We start from the raw sequence: 24,011 nt of genomic DNA on the forward strand, positions 1-24,011 counted from the left end.
TGTTGACATCCCAAGATTGAATAGAATATTACTATGTATAAAATATAGACTGTGTAAAGAAAATATTGATATCAACTTATTTTATCATTCAGAAAATAGTTTCTCAAGTATTATAATAATTTTACCACCAATTATTACAATATAGAATTATTACAATTAACATAACTAACCTATAATTTTATATACAAAATAGTGTTATGTAGAATGACAAATACAAAAGAATTTATTAAATAAAGTTTTAATGTTTCCGGTTTTAATATGCACAACATTTCCTGCCTGAAAAGAGTATTGGTGAGCTCTCTTTGAATAAAATTAATGTTGTATCAATTTTTGTTCGTATATATACTTTTAAGTTTTATCGGGATTGTTAAAATATGTCTCTGTACACTCTCATAATCCAATTAAGGTATGCCCAAGACATGTTCCCTGAAGCTAAAAGTCCTTCTTAAACCTTTGCTTATCCTCTGTCACTTTATCAGTCAGAAACTGACAAATGTTTAAGAAATACCCATCCTATTTTCCAAAGTTTAAGTTTAATTGAATTGTGATAAATCCAATGAAACATTTAAAAATCCAAAACTATATTCATTGAAAAGTCGACCACAAGCTTGTGGTCGATTGAGTAAGTTTGCCCGTAATTATTCCTTTGTTCCGTATTTTGATTTCCAAAAGAAAAAAACGTCACGTTACAACTATTTTGGTTTGTAAGAAGCTAACTTTAAATTTTCCAGTCACTCTGATTAAGGAAGGCAATAATAAATTTACGATTGATTATATAAAAACAGCACTTGCCTTCTTTTCGATAAAAATTTTTGAAATTGACCTTTTTTCTTCCTATTCGCCCCGTTTCTTACTTAATGAGAATGCCATTTCTTGATTGAGTCGTCTGTTAGTTTCACCTTCAGACCACAATATCTCGAAAACTAGGTAAGAAATCTATGAATTCCATCAAGCTCTAATATTATTTGTAATCAAACCAGAAATTATAACCGCAAATACTCTTCTAGACATATTTCCTTATATCTGAATAATTTTAGCTACTTTATACTCATTTTAATGTTGTTATGTAATAACTTATAACATCTTACAAATTTGTTTAACAAGTTGTACACGTTTCTTATCTTAATATGTGTGTGCGAGTAAGAGGATGAGTTTTATATAACTTACATCTCTCCCTTCGTGTGTAAACATTATTCTGTATACACCGTGTTTAGAGGATTCGACATTAGAAAAGTTAAATATACTTTATTAATAAATTAAAATACTTGTGAAAACCGGAAGGTTTATGTAGTGGGAGGTGGTAAGAAAAATAATGGGATATCTAAAGTTCCTTCCTATTTTCTATTCGAAGCTGTTTTTAAATGATTTTTTTTTTTTGGTTTTTGTCCAATTACATAAACAAGTACCTACGTATACAGAGAAATTTAATGATCAAACTTTACAGGCGTTATTGGAGCAATTTAAAAACTTGAAAATCATTAAATATTCACCCCAATGGGACCAGAGTAATCTGGGGGTTTCAAGAAAGGAATTTTCAAATGAAAAATGTTTAAATCAAATATTTCAGTTCTATATTCTGTAACGATAGTAACGATTGACAATATCTTATGACTGCGATGCCAAGCCAGTCACTTTTCCAGAAACTTCATCATGAAGGTTTCTATCGAGTGCTACAAATTATTGTACTTTTATAGAAGAATATAAGATCGTTCACTAAGCCACCGCTCTTCAAGTGACGATCACTTTTTAATAGAAAACATATTTGATAACCATCAAGTTCTGATTAAGCCAGGCTTGATATAGAGACAAAGCAACCTCAAAATCAAACAGGCAAACTGGCCAAAATAGTCACTCAAGAAGAAGGGAAAAAAATCAGAAAGGTCTCTAATATTAAATTTAATGAAAAAAATTATTACACAAAAAATTGCAGCAAAAATTAAGTTACATACAACTGTTATCAGTTCAGAAACCCTATTTTTAAGTTTCATATTCTCCCTAAACTTATTTTGTATATTCTACATTTATGCTCAATAACATCCTCCAACAAATTTAAGTTGGCGTGGGTAGAATAATCGAATCTTGAGGGAGTGTTTTGTAGCAACAGTAGCTGAGAATATGGAAATTAAAAAAAAGGAAAATTGCAACTATGTTAAAAATAGAAAGTAGTAGGTGAAGCCAAAACTCACTAGTTTCTTTTTATGGTGTTAATATTCTGGTTCGCACCAACACGTGATAAAAGTTTTATTGATTAAGTGACAACCTGTACATACTATATTATATAAAGTTAAGTTTTTATATAACTTAATTTATGTTATATAATATCTAAAATATATCTGATCACGTTGGTGAATAACTTAGAACGTACGACAACAGTTAGAAGAACATACCTAGAAATATGCAATACGTAGTACCTATACACAGATGGAGCTATGGAACTTGGAACGGAAAACATGTATATAGAATACATACATATGTACCTCAGTTTCCGTTCGAAAACTTAGTGCAATAAGCATATAGTAAAACTTATTGATGATACTCTCAACTACTATAGAAACACATGTTTTTCTATCTTTTACTGCACAAAATGAATATCAGACTATTTAGCTCCAAGTATTGTGTTTTATTTTGTGTAAATGATTGCTTTGACTAAGTTCAATTCAAAAGTACAACTTTTACTCCAATCAATAAGTATATACCAAGTATATCATCTAAAAGGAAAGATTAGTTCAGAAAAAAATTAACTAATTTCTTCATTTTGATTTATCGATTTTAAAGAGCCTACTCGAATTTCTATAGTATATTAGTCCAATCATTTTAGGGCTTTACCTTGGAATCTAACAAAATGAGTTGAATATTTGTTCAAACTTTTATTTTAATAGTACAAATGTTGTCTCAAAAGTCACATATGGTCACGTGCCAGCATTATCCGATATTTAGGGTCGAGGAATGTCTCGTTTCCTTGCTTTCAATCGTATTTACATTTATTACAAATAAGTTGTAGAGGATAAAATTCTCCACAAACTTCGGCTGAAAATTTTTTTATACGTTGAACCATTTTTAAAACATAAAGTAAGATAAACATAAGTAAAGTAATTTCATTGCTTTGGGATCGATAAACTTTAAATAATGAAAGATAACTAATGACAACTAATACTTTGAGAAAGAAAAAGAAATAGAACATCTACCGTATCGATATCCGGTTTTTTAATAGTCTGACCGGGGCTTGGAATGTGGGTAAAGAAAATAAATAGCTCTGCTTAGAGCTTAAAATATTTCTAAGCAAAAGTTTTGGGAAGTTTATCATATGTTACTGCATTCGAGTAAGAGTTTGCATTGTTGGCTTAGCAATTGCAGAAACCTGTAGAACTTATTTAAATAGAATTTCGGCTGAACTATAATTTCTTAATCTATGCTCTTATTTTAAGTCTATAGTACACTCTCATTGTAGAATTATAGGACCCACGTGATTATACCATGAAATTACAGTACGACGTTTGTAAATTTTATAGTTGCCTGAAAAAGAAATTGTTTTTATAACAAATTTCATGTAATTCGATTGAAATACGGTAGTCTTTATCAATATATTATGACAAAATGATCACGTTCATAACGAATAACACATATGACACAAGTTCGAAGTGACATTTCTATGTTATTCTATTTTCAAGGAACGACATACATACTTTCGGTTTATGTATAACGGTGTTTGTATTACGAATAGTTAATATAATATATACAGAATGGTATCTACTATCAAATAAAATGGCATGTTTCGATGTCAATTCTGAAATGTGTCAAATTTGTAAATACAGGCAATTTTTCTAGTTGCTCAACTTAAATAAAAGAAAAAACGTTTTCAAGATGGAGACCGTATCGATTCAATTTAAGTAAAGCTATAGATTCCTAACAGTGCACATATAATTTACTTCTAAATCGTTAATTAAATTTGTTTAAGAGCCATTCTATGAATAAGATATTTATACACCTGCGATAGACCTTGCTCCAAAGGGCGTAAAATTAGCAAACATAGTCATGAAAAATTAATATAAGCTAAGGCAACCTCGAGGAAGAAATATTTGGGTCCTCTTGGTCTCTTATTGAACTTTTTATTTTTTTATGTTTCCATTTTTTTTTTAATAAATGATATGACCCGAAATCGCCCGGTAACGCTACATTTGTATTCAGCTCGGCGAATTTTCGTAATCTCAACTTTAATACGCTGTAAGTCTTTGGAATTTTAAAGTGAGACCTGTGAGGCTGGTAGCAAACAGTATATCGGATCCTTCTTCCACCAACTCTTTTGCCTCCACCCTTTCTCCAAAAATTACAAAAACCAGCTAATCACCTTCATTTGGACATAAGAATTCAAGATATTATGCCTTTAACTTTCTGGATTTTCAAATTTAGGTCTGTGAGGCTATAAATGTGGCAAGAATAGTGCAGCGGGTCATTTTTGTATTTATAGCATTGATTATATTGGGTTTGAATAAGTCCAGAATAAAGATATTGTTATTATTGGAGACAAAACATTTATTAACAGACTTTTAGAAAACTGTAAAAATAATGGAAAAAAATGTCTCTCGATTTCAGTAAAAACAATTTTCATAGACAGTTTTTCATCGATTATCACAAATTTCAAAAATCATATTCATTTAGGTCCTTAACTTGGAAAATTTGTATGTTCCTCATTTCGATGTAAGGCAAAAGCGGTAACTTTTGAAGAAATAATTGTATTTTATATATAGTTAATACTTGACAGTGCTGATAAATGGAGGTAAAATCCCATAATCAGCCATTTATACCATAATTTTTTAATTTTGAATCCATGAATTCGAATATGTCCCATGAATTGGAACATTTTATTTACCATTTTTGTAACATCTTGTAAAATTGAGTCATAAAATTTTATTCGTCTACTACAACTACTAATACTATAGTATTACTTTGTACTCACCTCCTGAAACCATGCACGTGAGTTTCATTTCACCATCTTCTACATAAGGACCAGCTATTGACGGTACTTCTTTACCATTGTCATCAAAGATAGTTGGTTTTTGTGGTGGCACTAAAACAAACACAAGAATTATAGCTATGTCGTGTAAGTAAATAATCTGGAGTTCAACTATGTAGTAAAACATGGTGGTACTAGTTACAGATATTTTAATATATCAAACATATAGGATGATTCATTTTATTTTGTTCACGTCAATTATACAATAAAAACATCAAAAATGAAAAACCACGCAAATCACTTGTAATCGATTTCAAAATAGTAATACCATTCGGTTAGACACCAAATAAAGTTTTATCATCTTTAGATTCTATGACTGCTGTGATTTTCCCTTGACTTTGGTGTATAACTCTTTGTTTAATTGTAATTTGGAAAATTTAATGTATTAATTTAAGAAGCCAAATACTTATTTTATTGTTAATGATTTCTATACTTTATGAATTCATTGTAATCTTAGTTTAAAAAAGACATACTCCTTATTTTTTAGTTAACCCAATATGTGCGTACATTACCCACAATTTGTTTGATCAGGATATTAAATATCATATAACATAAAATTTCCTTGTACTTAATTTTAAATTTTCTTTATTATGTAAAAAATTTTTTAGTTTCATCGCTCTCTTTTTCGATCGGTACGGGTATTTAATTGATTACGTATCGATTTTTTTTGGTTCATATTTTAGTTCTAAAAGCTGTGTTATTGTTTAAAATTAAAAATTTACTGTCAATTAGTTTTCTTATTTTTTTATTAAAATAAAAAACTCCCGGAATTACGTACTACCCCGTAATAATGTACATTTACCTCATTGCTATTTATGACATATGAATAAATTGTGGTAATGGTTTGTTTCACTTAAGTAGAAATTATTTTATAATTAGAAATATGAAAAACCTTCGTAATTCCTAGTTTCCATTAACATTTTAAATAATCTCGTCTATATGGGTCATATTTTATACACTGATTGCATTAAAATTTATGCAATCACCAAGCTGTTCTTACTTTTCAAAAATGATAATTTAATCCGCAAGATTCTACCATCGCACAGAAATGCAAAAAGTATCAAATACAAAACTAATATTGATAATTAATTACTAATACAGTTATTTGTAGGAAAGGGACATAGTTCATACCGGGTGTTCCTTTTTCAAAATCAGGTTGAAAATTTCGGTTTTTCAGGTATTTCAAAAATTAAGCCAGATAACGAAAAATTTTATTCATTCTTTTTGTCTAAATTCGTGAAGTTATAGCAAAATCCATCGTCCACATTGAAAATTTAACTACAAAATTTCAACCTACCCTGCTCGTACTTTTTTTATTTCATAGTCTTGTTTTGATTTCGATTTCAAATCTATCTATATTGAGTAAAATTGAATTTATAAAATATTTAGTACTCCTTAAAATTTATACAAAATATATTCCTAAATTCAGTCGTATATATCGATACGATTGTTCGCACCTGTGTACACTTATGTTAAACCAAACACATTAATAACAATATTTTAATTATAATTTTGAACGTATAAATACACACCTATGGCTTATAGCTCATATATGTATAAAACAAAATTACAATTTATTTGTATTCACAAAATCAATCTCGTTCAGGTTTTAATTACAAATGACATGAAACAATTTTATACACCCACCTCTGTATTATGTTTATAGTCCAAGCTCCTTGAGCAGTTACAAAAGCGTTAATAAACTCTTTATAAATGATAAAAGGTAAGGATGACAGTAAAACATTTAGAGAATATGATAAGCTCGGAAGAATAATGAATTTTTGTCAAATGAGAATTTTTTGAAAGAAACAAAAAATTTTTTTTAAATAGCCGATATTAAAAAAAAACCTCTTTCAAACCTGTTATATAAAGAAAATTGATTTCGTTAATTTGAAAATTGATTTGCTCTGTCGCCAATATTTTTTTATCTTGACAACTTTTAGCCTACCCAAAATTCAAACGTTCATAATCCTATTTCATAGGGAAACAGCCACAATTTCCCAATTTAAGTCTATGTACCAAATCTACCCTCATATAATTTGACTGCCTGCCATAAATAAAAATAATATTGAATTTCGCCGAGAAAACTTTTTTTAAAAGTTAAATATTAGTTAATTAAAATGAATAAAGTATACAAAATAATTCACAGATTGCAAACGTTATTTAGGCAAAGTGTGGGTGACGTAGAAATGTTTAAATATAAAAGTTGTTGCACATGTTCGTTCGCGCCATTTTCGATGGGTCATTTCGATAGTCATGCCATTCTTAACTTGGACGGAAATGAAATTGATTACAAAGTTGCAATTAGTCTTTCGTATTTGCTGTCAGTAATTTAAAAGACATTTTGAAACATATACGGTTTAATATAACAACACAAAAATGAAAAGGGATCTCGGTTACATTTATCGAGAGCCACAAATAATCTTTGAAAGAGTCGCAGGTTGGCCATCCCTGATTTATAGAGAAGATTTATTTATAGATTACCTACTATCATTTTACTTTTTTAAATTTAAGGTGCTTTATGATGTACTCGTTACTGATACGAGAACTTTACTTAGGTGTACGGATCGTTGTACCTACGTATAAAACTAATTCACAAAGTTGTTCTCTCCTTGTTACGTATACGCTTATATTTATATTGATACAATTTAATGATGTTGGTATATTATATTAATTTATATAACAACAAACAGGATAGTTTTAACATAGAATAAACATAAGCTTCGATATGCATATCCATATACAGATTGTTATATTTTTTAAGGACACTGATTTTATGTTGAATCACGCTTTTCTGAGTCTTCACTCGTATATAAAATTGCACTTTTGGTAATTATTAACCCCCGTACTAAAAACAAGAGATGTCATAAGTTTGACCGCTATGTGTGTGTGCCTGTGTGTTTGTCTGTCTGTGGCATCGTAGCACCTAAATGGATGAATCGATTTTAATTTAGGTAATTTAACAGAGTGTTCTTAGCTATGTTTCAAGTGCGAGCTTGAAGCGGGAGCTTGAGCAGGTTACATACCCGAAAAAACTAAAAATTGGCGATGATCTTCAAAATCAATTCAGTTTGGAAAAGCCATGACATATAATTTTAACATATATAAATAATTACTATGGAAATGAATGGTCAAATAAACATGGCTCAATTCGTTTCAAAAAGTGGTACCTAATTCAAAACAATTCAAAAGAACAAGTTCAACTCAAATATTTCAATTTCAATATTTCCAAAAATTTGCCCCAAAAATTGATAGCTCTCTATATATCCTTTTCATTTCATCTGATGTCCTTGAATATCACTTTGATATTGATTAAAGAAGGAGTGTTTATCTGTGCGTCTATGTCCTTCTCAGTGGCATCGTAGCCCCTAAACGATTGAACCGACCTGATTGAGAATATTTTATAGCTAAGTTTCCAAAAATAAGTTACAAGAATAAATCGCATTTGTCGAGGGTTTGAAAACATTTATATTGTGAGAATTCTTAGCACAAACAATTATATTTTCGGAAGGATTGTTGCACTTGCAATTTTATAATGAATTTTGGTATGTTTTTTTATAAATAATTCTTTAAATTTCAAAAACACTCTGTATTATAATTTTGTTTATAGAGTTGTTTAAAATAATTATTTTAATAGTTGAGGTGTAAATATAATCGATATCCTACAAAAAAATATATGATATCTCCATAATTTATTATACGATAAAATAATATATAACACATTTATACATAAATAAAATCATTAATTATTATTATTGTTATAATTTATACTTTAATTTACAAAAAATAATGTTTTTTTTTTAGAATTTAAATATATTAAATTCAACACTACCAACTCTATTTATACCTATTTTTGATAGTGTGAGTTTTTTTTTAAATAATTAAATTTCATAATAAAAAAACATAATACGAAATTAAAAAGACTCGATGAACAGTTGAAAAGACTGAACACGAAGCATAGTGAAGTTGTTTAGACCTACAATCTAATTTTTGGGTTCTCTGCTTATTGATACCTCTGTACTTCCCCAACATCAAACTTTATCCTACCTTACCTCTTCGAAAATTAATTTTGTAAGGGCAAAATTATTGTGGTTGATTCTTCTTTTCTTTTTTTGTTTACTATTGGAAATTATAAAAAACGTGTCGTGGAAGATTGTATATTAATTAAAACATTGATCTGGCGTCATTATTGCTCGGTTTCTAATACCCTACGGCTCTTAAAACCGTAATAACTTCAAAACAAAATACGCACAGTAACGGCTTTCCTTGATTCACCTCTTACGGTGGAGTTTGCTGGTCTGTCACAAGGACGAGGGTAAGTTTAGACCCGTAAATAGGGCGTGGCAAAGGAGGCACCCGCCATCGGAGCATAAGAGATAGAAGCGCAAAACAAAACGTATGTTTTTTACATAAAACAAAAAGTTAAAAATCATGTAAAAGGCGCTCATTAATTTATATAAAGTCCATACAGTTAAAAAATTCGATTTTTTGATAACAAAGGCAAGTTAGATCCGATCTTATTGGAATTTGGGTTTTTTTGAAACCCACTAACTTTGGGCCATTTTTTTCATCTGTGGTGTAAATTTTTCGCTAACTATAACTAATGTGCTTAATTCCGGGAACAGGACTGCACAATTTTAAAACCTATTAGAGCTAGGTTAAATTTGATCACAAATTTGAAAAGTATGACCCCAATTTAGTAGGACTACCTACTTGGTTTATCAAAATTGGATAAAATTTGGATGTAATAGAGCAAAATTAAATTTTTTGGAATCTGATGACGTCATAAAGTTAAAAAATTCGATTTTTTTGATAATACACGCAAATTTGAACCGACGTTATTGGAATTTTTTTGGAAATCCACTAATATTGGGGCATTCTTTTCAGCTGTGATGTAAATTTTTCGCTAACTATAACTTATGTGCTTAATTCCGGGTCCAGGACTCAACATTTTTAAAACCTATTAGGGCTAGGTTAATTTTGGTCACAAACATGAAAAGTATGACCCAAATTTAGTAGGATTACATACTTGGTTTATCAAAATTGGATAAAATTTGGATTTGATAGAGCAAAATAAAATTTTTTGGACTCTGATGACGTCATATAGTCCAAAAATTCGATTTTTTGGATAATACAGGCAAATTTGATGTTATTTTCAAGAGAAATAATGGCAGGTAACCTAAATGCGATAATTTTCAGTATGAATTATTTTGAAAACTCTCTAGCATAATAAACATGATATTCAGTCCATACTCCAGTCATACTGATACACCATCTGGATCAACAGAAACACACATATAGCAGCAGTTCCATAATGTTTATATATGAAGAGAAGTAAACGGTGTGATCAAATGGTATCATCTACCTCTCATCTCCATTATGATCCAAACAAACCTCTTTTTCCTGGTTCCATTACATATACTTTTTGTGTTGCTCATTACGGAACGTTCGTATTCGAATATCAAACTTTTTCAAGGGTTCTTTTTTTAACAATACTTTCTTTCTCTCAATGTACAATGTGTTAAAGTTATGTTTATGCAAATTTCGCTGGATCTCAGAGACTTTTGTCGCCAAACAATATTTAATTGGACATTACTCTAAAGGTTATTTTTGCTCATCATATCACCTTTTAATTTCATTATAAATGATAAGGCATCGAATATTATCATTGCCAATCAGTATATTATTTTTTGTAAAACCAAACAATACACTTGTTGCTCACCGAAGCGAAGATATTACACCAATAATTGAGTAACTAACGACGAATAGTTCGAGTCATAGAGTATACTGAAGTAAAAGACTCGCATTTTTATAGTAATTTTAGTCCCAAGTTTGCAACAATTAAAAAAAACAAAGATATATCAAGCTGAAATTTTAATAGCGTGCTCAGGTCGTAAAAAGTGAGTTTGGGTATGTAAATGAACAACATAGGTCAAATGGGTCTTGTAAAATAGAATATAAACTATAGAAGATAAAACACAATAAACCAAATAGTTAATTGTGTTGTTTTTTGGAATCCAACATTTTATATACAGGGAATTTCAATAATTAACTCAGTCAATTGTTTGTTTTCAATTGTTTTTGTATTGTTTAGAGTATAATAAGTTACATTCCTAATATAATCTTATCATATAATGTTAAAGTAATAACACTTAGAATGTTTTCTTTCATACCAAATATGAATTACAAGCAAGAAAAATTTTGAAAAATAAAGCCAAGGGTATATCATTTTAAAGGCCTGATACATACTGTACGATATATTATTTGATGCCCGTAGGAGAGGGTATAATACAATGAATGTGAATATCTTTCTAGCACGTTGTCACAGTTGGTTTCACAGTAAGTTTCATCACCTGAATCGGTTAAAAAACCCATTTTAATAATAACTAGTCAGTGTATTGTGTTATTCGCGTTTTGAATACAAAACAATATTTTTTTATCCATTTTATATATATTTTATGATTCTACTTAATTTCAACCCTATGTATGAATAAAATTTTCCCCTTATTCCCTACATACGAATGTAACTGTTGTTTTGTTCTGAAATGTATGTCAAAATCGTTTGAAAATGTAGTTCATATTAACGAAGGATGAAATTTGGGGATATCTACATTAAATGATGGGAAACAAGCGGTTTTGTTCAATAGATTTTTGAAGTGGCCTTTACGTTTTATTGCTTGCCTTAGTGATAACTTTAATGTGATTAGGTGAAAAATAGTTTTGCAAATAAAAAATCATTCGCCGTCATCTTGAAACTTATTCCTGAGAAACCCCAAATTTTCTACCAAGTTTGCTCATCGATTTAAGAAAATATATTGTGAAATGATTAGGAATTTCGTATTTTTGACATAGGTACTGAAATAAATTAAATTTGTATGGAAAACATGTGGCTGGTGCTAAAAAAAGATCAAAAAACGATTTTTTGATTTTTGAGAACAAAAGTTACCAAAAAATTAAATTCGGTTTATAATATACCTACACATTTTATTTTTGATTAATTTGATTGACTACAGCGTTTATAAAGTCTGGTAAATCAAAATCATTAATTAAGACATAAATCGTATTTTTTTGGTTTGATTAGAAATAAAAGTAATAACAAATACACTTTTTAGTACATGTAGACATAAATTTAATGATCACATAAATAATATACTTTTCACGCAATCATTTCAATTTAATGTTTCAAGTTTCTTTTTTTTTCTTTTTGATTTTCATTAAATGAGTAATAAATCACTTAAATAATATAAACTGTAATGTACAATTCGACGAAAGTGATCTACCTGAAAAAAAAAATGAAACAATAAAATCAATTAAAGTCAGTTTCGTTGAGTAGTAATGGTTCATAACTAGTGGAAATCCATTTTCAAGTCCTGTTAAACCAAAAAATTCAATTTGGCTTACATTTCAACCATGCAAGCGCACGCGGTAATCTTAAAGTGTTTTTCGTGGAAATGGACACTATGGAAAAGTCATTCTCAAAAGAATTAAAATGATTTTATTTTCTTGACTTTATTTTATTAATAATCACCTTTTATACAGGGCAGAAAAAAATTTAAGGTGATTCTCTTTGCCCAGAAAGAAGAAAAAAATTTCATATGAACGAGAGATTGGATTATTTTTTAACGAGAGATTGAATATAAAGTTAAAGAAAACAGATATAGTTTAAGTACAATGCAATTTTTATGTTATATCATAAAAAATATTCTAATCAATTCAAACGTAAGTACACACAAATTGGGTTGACTATTAAATCAGACGTATGTCTTTTTTAAACTAATACTATAATTATTTCATTCAGTATAAACTAAAAGTAGCTATAAAATTTAATTTCTTTAAAGAATCAAACAAGTATTTGACTTCTAGGATTAATATCTTAAATTTTCAAACAAATATCTTGTAAATAAAAAAAGTAAGCGCTACATTTACAATGCACCAAGGAACGAAAGGAATATAATTCTGAGTGTCCCACGTCTCCTCTGGATCTTTTTTCTCAATTTTTGTAACAAGGCGAATCGAAGAAGATCTCATTATCGTAGGTATATCTCGTTCGAAAAGTCTTTTTTAAAAAGGCTATATGCAATTTTTTTCTTTATTTTTGTGCAAGAAAATTAGTTTTATATATTTTTGCATTATTAATGATACACTCTATATATCTTAAAATAATATCTTCATAAAATGTGTACATACACAGATAGAATTTTCTGATTGTTATTAAAATGCTTCCCGTCGCGTCGTGTTAGACGACGTTTGATTTTTTGATAAGGTTAAAAGTTGTATGAATGTATGGTATATACCATATAGGTAGGTAATACATTGTTTTTATGGTTATTGTATATTAAATTTATAAGACTAACAAGTTAAAACAAACAATTGGCTGAGTTAATTGTTGAAATATCATGTATAGACAGTGTTGATTACTTTATCACATTACACCTATACATGACTGAGCACACATACATAACTGATAATCCCATATTAATACATATTATAAAATTTGCATCTAATGTGTACCCTCGTGAGTTAACAGTAATGTTTACAAAAAATTGTTTCAAACAAAAGTTGTATATTTTTTTATAAGGAACATTTTTTTACGTTTATACTTTTGTTCTATCTCTAACGGTTTCCAAGATGGGTTCTACGGACCCAAGATCCAATTGATCTATGTTGCTCATTTACGAACTCGACTTCACTTTTTACGTTCTGAGTGCGCTGTAAAAATTTCAGCTTGGTATCTTTTTTCGTTTTTTGAGTTATCGTGTTGACAGACGGACGGACAACCGAAAGTGGACTACTTAGATGATTTTATAAACGTGTTTTATAAAAGTGTTACAAACTTGGGACTAAACTTAATGTACTATGTATATTTGTTATATGCATGGTATAAAAAGACACTCTCACATTGTCTGTAATAATAAAAGCATTATTTATTAACTATTTTATTTATTAATGGGTATAATTTTATAACATAATTTATATATCCATGGAATAATATTTATTAGTCGGTATATTTTATGACATAGAAAATTATGATTTAATTTGAAGAAATTATGTTTTTCATATTTATAGAGATGTATACAGCTAGCTGTACACAGCTAATGTATTTTATTATCCATAAATTTATAAAGTTACGATTTTTAATGGCAAATATTTGTTGTGAAGTATATATCTTATATAAGCTGACTAATCGATCAATGCACAGCTCAAACCGCTGAGCCTAGAAGCCTGAAATTTTGTGCACACGTTCCTTGAATGACGTAAGTGAGCGCTAAGAAAGAATTTTTGGATTCATCCCCTAAGGGATTGAAAAAGGGATGTGAATTTCGTATATGGAAAACACGTATTAATAATTTGATAGACAAATAAAGATCAACTGTTGCATGTCTGTAATGTTACCAAGGTTTTGTTAACTTTATGTGGTTTATAAAATTAGAGAGAATTTTAATTATTCTGCTATCTTCTCACAAGTAGTATGTTGGGTTTATGTCGTTATAGTTTGAAAGTCTGAATGATGATACAGCTATACCATAAATGTAAATAATATTCTCTCTATTAATCAAGAAGGGGAAAAATCAACCACTTTAGTTTATCTGCATGGCACGTCCAGTGAAGTAGCGGATGTGAAAATTTTATTGTTATAAATGCAGAGTTTCTGAGATATCGCAATATTTGCATTTGACCAAGCGTCAAATGCACCCGATTTTTGTAATTTTTGGGTCAAAATTACCTTATATACTGAGTTTTAGCGAAATTGGAGATAAATAAAATTTCTCGATTTTTTGCAATTTTTTTAAGGGGTACCCCTTTGATAAAATCGAGAAAATCGCAAAAAAAATTTTTGTTTTGGATTTTGATGATACTCGGTGGATGGGGTAATTTTGGTCCAAAATGTGTAAAAATGAGGTTAATGTAATGATTGGATGCAGAATTTCTGAGGTATCGCAATATTTGGATCGATTTTAGTTCATATTCATTTTTATAAGCCTTTTGACTTGACTTCTCTGGATCATATCGACCAAACGTTTCCACTTGAATGACTTTTAAATGGTACGCAAGGTTTAGGTAAAATTCAGTGTCCTCATTCGATTTTAATTTTGAAAATAAAAACTTTCATTAAAATTTTTTTTGTATTGAGCCTCATTACAAAATATTTGCGTTGATTGGTTCAAATGAAACACTCGGTAGGCACATGAACTAATTACGATGTAACAATTGTATTTAAGTTTAATAACTGTCTAATTTTATGTAAATGTCAATTACTTTTGCTTGTGAAGTGTAATTATCTACTAATGCTTATTCACATATGCTTATGCCACTGTGCTTGCTGATAGTAGTACAGTCAAACTTGATTATAACTACATCGGTTATAGCATCCAACTTAGTATAACGACGAAAATGAATGACACCAACTGAATCTCTATATAAACACATACATGAATGTTTCAGCTTTCACGACATCGAGAAAAACAACATATAGGCGAATTAATCTGTGATTTACGTCAAATTATGAGTTTTAGGGAAAAAACGAGAGAGACTATTACGTAAATAGTGGGGGGAGACTATACCCTTACATGAGGATAAGGAGGGGGGCATAAATCGGCCTCTAACTAGATAAAAATAAGTTGATATTTATATAAAAATCAATCGCTATCATCACTCTTTTCATTTTTTATTACACTATATGTAATAACATATTCATAATATGCGATAAGTTTTAAAGAAATCTGTATTTCGTGACTTATATCCATAATAATGTATTATTTAGTTTGAAAACACATTATACGTATATTGGATTTCAAAAAAAATGTTAAATTTAACTTGTTATAACTTGAAATTTAAAACTAATTTTAAAATATAGTTTAAAACAAAAAAAAATAAACAATTAAGTTGGTTAATTGTTGAAATACAATGTATAGACAATGCTGAATAACAGTGCTTGCATTATTGCCAGATTTTCAATTTTTTATCTTTTATAGTTTTGGAGAAAATAGACACTAAAATTTTGCCAAAAGTTGTTTATTTTTTTATTGGGAACTTTTTTCTATATATTTAAACTTTCGTTCTATCTCAAACGGATTATAAGATGGGTTCCACAGAAGACCCAACTGACCTATGTTGCTCATTTACGAACTCAATGAAACTCATTTTGTACTCTATCTATGTCTTTTCGTTTTTGACCTATCGTGATGATAGACGGACAGACTGCCAAACGGAACTGGTCTACTTAGGTGATTTAATGAATTCCTATACCAAAATTTTTAGTAGCATCAATATTTCTAAGCCGTACTTGGGACTAAAATTAGTATACCTTGATATATGTTTCATATAAACAGGGTATAAAAAAACAATGATATATGTTTATTTATTGTGTATGGTGTCAAGTGTATTATACATTTTTACGGGAAATATTAACTACATAATCAATTGTAAGGAAATTCAGTTAGAAAATGATTTATTTAAGCATTTAATCGATGTGATTGGGTTCAGGTTATGAACCTTAGAAACTGATAAAAGAAAAATATAGAAAAGAAAAAATCATTTATACTTATTTACATCGTTCTTCATATTGAAAGTTCTCTCTCAATTTAAGTACTCATTAATCAAGATATCTGAATAATAAAAGTTGGTTTTAATACTTATACTGCAGCAGCGGTCGGGGAACTTTTTTAATCATTACCCTAAAATATTCTTGTATAAGTTGATATTACCCCATGGCGAAGAGCAAACAAAAAACCGAAATGAAATCGCCTCTTTTTAGCATCTTTCATATTATAGCCACCATGATAATTTTGAAAAGAAAACAATAACTAAAAATTTAATTTAAACATCATTTATTCAATTTATCAATGTAATACCATATAATATATTAAAAATATTTACTTTTTACTCACAAAAGTTTCATTTTTACCCTTAAAAATTTCATTTTTACCCCATTTGGGGTAATTTACCTCGGTTCCCCGACCGCTGTACTACAGGTTATATAGAAATTAGTTACTCTTGTTCATAATGCACTAAATTACAGGAGTTTTTTTTTTTCATTTAAACAGATTCAGTATGACGTTCTGAATGTAAATGTACAAAATCCTTACAAAAATAGGCGGCAGAAGTGTCTTCATTTTAAGGAAAACCGTTTTAGGCTATGTCTCCATAACCGTGCACTTTAGACCAAAAATGGTGATAACCTTTATTGTAGATAATTAAATAACCTAGGTACCTTTTTTGTAAACTAATTTTTGTTTGTATCACTAACCGTTTATGACTTAAACGACTATGACGATTTACTTATTGCTATTTGACAATATCCAAGAGGGAAATAAAATTATGGAGGTAATAATCAAAAACTTTATAATTGGCATCGTTGTTTTTTTATGTGCTCTGCTCTTAAACAGTTTGTTTGTGAAATTATAAACATCGATGACCTCTATTATGTTTTATGGTTTTAGGTACAAAGGTTATTTGACTAAAATCATAAAAATTGAACGAAAAGTACCCATTTACCTTACACACCTAAATATACATTACCCATATGAAAGAGCGTTGTACCTTGTATTATATGTTTTAAAATCAATTTTTGAAAGAAAACTGTGGAAATTATTGGCTTTCATAGCTTATTATTTAAATAACATTCTGATTTCTATGGTACAAGACCATAATGTACTATGAACCATATTCACCGCTTGTACATAGATGTAACCTATCTATCTAATATATAATTTCTATAGTTCATTCCAAGGAACAGATTTAGAGGAGGTACGCGATTGAAATCAATGGGAATTAGATCGAAGAGAAGGTCACGTATACAGTATTTACAACAGAATCAGTATTTACAATAGAATCAGAGTGGCGTAGTGGGAGCATGATGGGCTCATAACCCAGAAATCTCTAAATCGAAACTACGCTCTGCTAACATACTTTTTTTAAACAAAATTATTGAGGTGAAGAGTGTCTATGACTGGATTCAATCATTAAGGCGTTGAAACTCGTATACGCTTTTTTAACATTGCCAGTAATGAGAGCCTTTTCCTCTATCTTATACTCCGATTGAAATATTATTACAATTAACCTAAACAATTTTTATTAGGTTCAATATTATTGCTGTTAAGTCTCTAGCTTATCGGGAAGTTAGTTTAAAATTGCAAAATTCCACCCGCACATACAAAAGCGAGTTATTAAAAACAGACATGTTAAAAAATACGACGAACTGAAGGGTTCATTGCCAAGGTACAATACTTTATCCTACTTATTATTTAAAGTACCATTCTTTTAATAGTTTTGAAACTAGGTAGACACCGCATGGTACAAAATTGTTATAGTTCCGGCGGCCGCCTGTCTACGTATCATTCAAATAATCAAGCCTTCTTTTTTTTTTTAAGCATTTACATAACAATTGTGTTACACGAAATATGTATTTACAACGGATTGAATGAAATGATATTACGTATGATTATAAAATTGTCTGCAATTTAAATATTAAAAATGTGTGAAATAAATATGTCATTAATAAGATATTAATGGAGGTATAAGACAAATGAAATTTTACAAAATTTAAAAAACCCCCGACATATGCGATTTATTTTTTTTGGAAACTTAGCTATATAAAACATCCTCAATCGAGTCGGTTCGACCGTTTAAGGGCTATGATGTCACTGAGAAGCACACGGACGCGCAGATAAACACTTTAAACTTATAACACTCCTTCTGTAATAGAAATATTTAGGATACTTGGAGAGCTATCAATTTTTTGGGACAAAATTATGGAAATATTTTAATTGAAATTGAAATATTTGAGTTGACTTTGTTCTTTTGAATTATTGTTTTCAATTACCTAATTACTTTACCATTTCACACACGTGCGCATAGAAAAAGCCCACTTTCTAATCAATATGACTTTGTTCTACACACTCATACGCTTTTAGCCGGGTCCCATAAAAAGTCATATTATTCCATAGAATTGCCTTTAACCTTATGACCTTTTTCCGGCTTTATTTCTTACAGTAATAGAATATTGAACTAATAAAGATTTTTAAGTTGTTGAAGGTTTTTTTAACAAACAGCTTCATAAAATGTATAATTATAGTATTGATTGCTATTTATTGCTTGTTAACTAATATGTATATTTCTAGATTTCTACTGATTAGTATAAGAGTATAAGTATGTACAGGATTTACATTAAATACACTGACAAACATTTTAAGAAACATATTTTGTAGCCACAATCTCTAAAACAGTTTATTCGACAAATTTTCTCTTAGAAAAGTTGTAGAAAATATACTCCGCTATTCGTAAATATCTGTATAGCTTAATAATAAACAATACATGATTTTTCAGTGAGATGTTACACGTAAATGAATGAAATTAGTCCAAGAAGATGATATCTATTAATTAAACTCACCGGAACAGAATTTTGTAACAACTGAATTATCAAAGAATCTGAATTTTAGATGTAATCTGTATCTCCACAAAAAAAGATTCGAAATCAATCAAAAGTCAAATCAATCGATGAAAACTGATATTATCAAAAAACTGAGTTTTAAGGGCTACTTATTAATTATAAAAACGGAATTAGCAATTGTGGATTGAAATGACTGTATATTCATCAGTTATTTTTAGCCTTTGAAAAGAAAGTCGAAATCATCTTATGGGAAATTTATGGAATGAAAGTTCTAATAAGTCATTTGGGAAATTGTCGAATTATTTATATTTGGTTCAAATTCTGTTCAGGTGATATACTGCTTTTGGAATTTTTTTTGACAGAAAGGAAGGGAAAAATTATTTTTGAGAAAAAGTGCATTACAAAAGACTTTTTTAGTTTTTGAATGCTGTTCGTTGAATTTCTGTGCGATCATTACGATTTCTGTGCGATTATTTACCTAGAATTCGTTTAGGGGCTACAAAAATTCTATGAAAAGGCACATTTTTATCTGAGACCACCGAAATTTGAACCAATTGTTCTCTTATTTAAGAGATACAATTTTTCGAAATTTAAACCACCTATTTTCTAATTTAATGGTTTAAATTTTTCGCTGATTTGTTGTAGCTGATCTAATATACAATCGTTTTGTAACATACTGTACTATTTATTGTAGGTTGCATATATATATATATAAACACACATACTTTACTTTGTGAAAGATCGTTTAATTAAAATCAAGTGCTCTTTGATTTTCATTCAACATTTTGTTTATTTCTGTAGATAAAGGTAGCAGGTAACATAAATAGTATGAGTTCGAAGGTGTTTAGACAAAGGTAGGTGTTTTATTATTATTTGTACGTCTGTACTGTGTAATTACATATAGGCAGATAGGTTAGGTACATATAAATCGAAGTTTTCCATTAAGAACGAACTTGATACTTTAAATTAAAAAATTGGCAGTATATAGTCGGTGTTGTACTGAAGTCGTGTGAGTGCGATCCTTGTAGTCCTAACTTCCCAGAAAGGAAAAAACAATAAAAAAGGTCTTGTTAGCCTTCATAGATTATTCTTCGAACATTGACTGCAGCTTATGCTGGAACGATCATTATCTCCATAGATAAATGGTGGATTTATCCACTTTTCAGTTTATGCAGTTTTTTCCAGTTTTTTTTATTATCATTAAAAAACCACTCAAATAATTCTGCTAAAAACTCTTACAGTTCTTAAATACGCGATTACGCGCCGAAAAAGCACAGAATAGTCACGTGTTAATGGCGTAGCTGGTTCGAAAAGGCGAAAAAACCCGAACGAACATACGAACATACGCACATACGTACACACACACACAGACACAGATATCACATTGAAAAGGTTTAATTCGGATATTGCGGCCTTGAAACTGCGGAAATATAACAAACTGGAGATTTTCAAAATCGGCCCCATTACATAAACTTCCCCTGGGAAGTTAACAATTTGTGTATAAAATGCTTAGTTTTATTTGAAGGAGTTTATAATCCAATAACCTTGTCGCTTGGAATTACAGAGTAGTTTGCATCAAATCCAGTATTTCTGATGTTTTTGCAGACTTGTTTATGATGTTGGCACAATGAATAATTCAATAATTCACAATTTAGAAACACAAATTAAATAATTTGAATAATTTTAGTTCTACTATTTTCCGTTTCGTAATGGAAACCCGTTTACATACATACTCACATACATTTATTATTGTAGTGTTTCGTATCACATTTAAATTATATTTACTCACATTTTCAAATGTAAATTATTCTTTGTTTTAAACTTTAGTCAAAGAATCATTCATATTATTATTATTATTATTATAATTATTATTATTATTATCATTATTATTATTATTATTATCATTATTATTATTACGAAACGGAAAACTCATTGAAACTAGCTTCGTAATCCAAATGATACAAAGTGCTTTAAAATTTCCCTAGCTGCAGCAGTTCAATCTAATTTTTTGAAAGCTTTTATGTATTTAACATGTTACATATGTAACCTGTCTGTATTTTCAGTTCAAATTTTGTAATTTTTAATATATTCTGACAATAATGGTACTTACTGGTCATCCGGTTCTTCAGAGACAAATTTAATTCGAAGTTTTCTAAAAAAAGGTGTTAAATAAAACACCCGTTATAATTGAAGTATAAATATTATTTTTATAAAATATAAAGGTGAATATTCTATGATTCGCATATTTCATGTGTTGTTTTGTAAAATAGTGGTTAAAACTATGTATATAGAACACGCGATAACTATTCAAAACATTAACTTTCACACAATCGAAACGGAAATTCACTAATTGACTTTTGACTTTTGGAAGATTTAAAGATACTTAAATAAATCAAGCATTATATTCTTTAACACATTATTTATTTTAAGACAATACGACCATTATTAAATGTTTCTAAGTAAATTATTAACTATTCTTTTCAAAATTTTAATTATTAATGAAGGATATTAATCTTGGGGTACGATATTGTAGTTTTCTTTTGACAATAATTAGTCCATAACAAGAAAACTTATGACCTAAAAGCCAAATTGAGATATAACAGACCTTCGCCTATTATCTGCTTACCGTATGAAAATTATTTTTGTGAAATAAAAAATATTCAATACATTCTTCCAACGGGTTGCCTAAAAATATGTGGTACCATACAATTAAACACCAAGAGTCAAATTTTTTGAAAATTTCCCTTGACTTGCTTGTCTAACGGCTTTTGGGTCTATTTAAAAGTAAAAAGCATATAAAATATGCAGCAGCTGAGTTGCCTGATTGTTTTCGTTCGCTATGGCATGTACAGAGTTGATCGTTTGAATCTATTTTGGCTAATAGCTCGTATTATAGTTGGCCAATCAGGAAATAACTTAAAAAGAAGTTGCAGAGTTCGATGTGGGACATCATGAGCTTACATCAGATTGGACCTAGTTCTCCGAGTTGCCTTGATAGTCAATTTAGATCCTAAAAGGTAAGAGATAGAATAACATCTTAAATGAGAAATTTGATCCTCATAAAAAAAAACAAAATTTTTTAGTTAAAACATTTTTCAAAAATCCAAGAGGACTAAATTAATAAAGGTGTATTTAATGTTTTCTTAGACTTGGTTGTCTTTATTTGGCAGGCATTATTTCATTACTTCACTTAAAATGAACCCCATTCGAACTTCTTGAAATGAAAATCTGTGGACTAGTCAACTTTTTCGAATTCTTAGGGAAAGAGTTTTCTTTATAAAGGGGATGTTGTATTCGAGAAACAAATATCTATTTTTTTTTTAATGAAAGACGTCATATAATGCAAAATTCACAATAGCAAGCAACCCAAATGTTACATGAAAATATATCCTATATACATCAATTGATAAATAATAAATGAAAATATGTATATAACATTTGAAAAAATAACACATATTATACACACATACTTCCAATAAAATTTATTGATTATTAAAATATAGATTCTTTATTTACAAAACCGCTCGGTGTAAAATTTTAGATTCCAATCAAGTAACACTATAATCGAGCGCCAAAGGTGGTATTGACCAATCACAAGCCATGCTGGTTGCCGCCTATGACGTAAAGATGTGGTGTTAAATGTTAAGAAATTGGATGGTGCTCCGCATACGGAAATATTCATAAGTTCTATATCTTTCTATTGTATGATTAATACTAGCATGATTCCCGCCCATTTCACTGGGCTTAACAGTAAAAAATACCTCCACCTCTCTTGATGTGCACATTTTTCAATTTTGTAAAATAGTCGTTATTCATTGAGTATATCAGAAAAGTTGGCCATGTATGGTTTGACATTTACAATTTTAAATTTTTACAGAATACTTTAATTTATAGTTCAAAATGATGATTATCTATCTGCTCGATCTATAATCATCATTTTGGACCATAAATTAAAGATTTCTGTAAAAATTTAAAATAGTAGATAAATGTCAAACAATTTATGGCTATCTTTTCTGACACACTCAATGAATTACAACTATTTTACAGTTAAAAAATTGAAAACTATCCATATCTTTTAGCTGCGTTAAACAATACTTTCCAGTGTTATGGAAGGGGGATAAGTGAGATTAAGAGAGGTGGAGGATATAAATAATATTAAATGATTAATTTTGCGTAATTTTTTCCTAATTGCTAGCCTTCGTTTCTATTTGTATATATCGTAATATCTACAATCTAGAATAAAGCATTACCGATATCTAGAAAATTCTAAAAAGAAAATAATAAAATAGTATTGGAAGTATAAATAATAATAATAATAAGCATTTTGTATTTTATCAAAGTTTTATTCATATGTTTTTAGTTTTTGAAAAATGTGACATTTCATTTATATTTAAATAGGAAAACACGATATGTTCCTTGACAATAACGACATACAATACACAAAGACCGAACAAGATTGTTGTTGTTACATGTGACTGTATGTATGTATGTATGTATGTATGTACATAAGAAATTGTAGGTACGAACAGTAGTGCCCTCCTCAACGGCACAATTCTTTGTCGTAAATTTTTTTATATATAATAGAGTATACATGAAAATTATAAAAATGTA

At 29.1% G+C, this 24,011-nt stretch overlaps 1 protein-coding gene across 1 annotated transcript in view; it reads right to left on the bottom strand.

Moving 5' to 3' along the window:
* Window positions 1–24,011, bottom strand: part of LOC123292520 (nephrin-like) — a 197,046-nt gene that overhangs the window by 47,320 nt on the left and 125,715 nt on the right. Inside the window, exon 4 of the mRNA XM_044873233.1 lies at window positions 4,955–5,065. Coding sequence (XP_044729168.1) covers window positions 4,955–5,065 — 111 coding nt within the window. The remainder of the gene's footprint in view (window positions 1–4,954; window positions 5,066–24,011) is intronic.

This window comes from Chrysoperla carnea, chromosome 2 (assembly GCF_905475395.1).
Source record: "Chrysoperla carnea chromosome 2, inChrCarn1.1, whole genome shotgun sequence".
In the NCBI taxonomy this organism is placed as follows: domain Eukaryota; kingdom Metazoa; phylum Arthropoda; class Insecta; order Neuroptera; family Chrysopidae; genus Chrysoperla; species Chrysoperla carnea.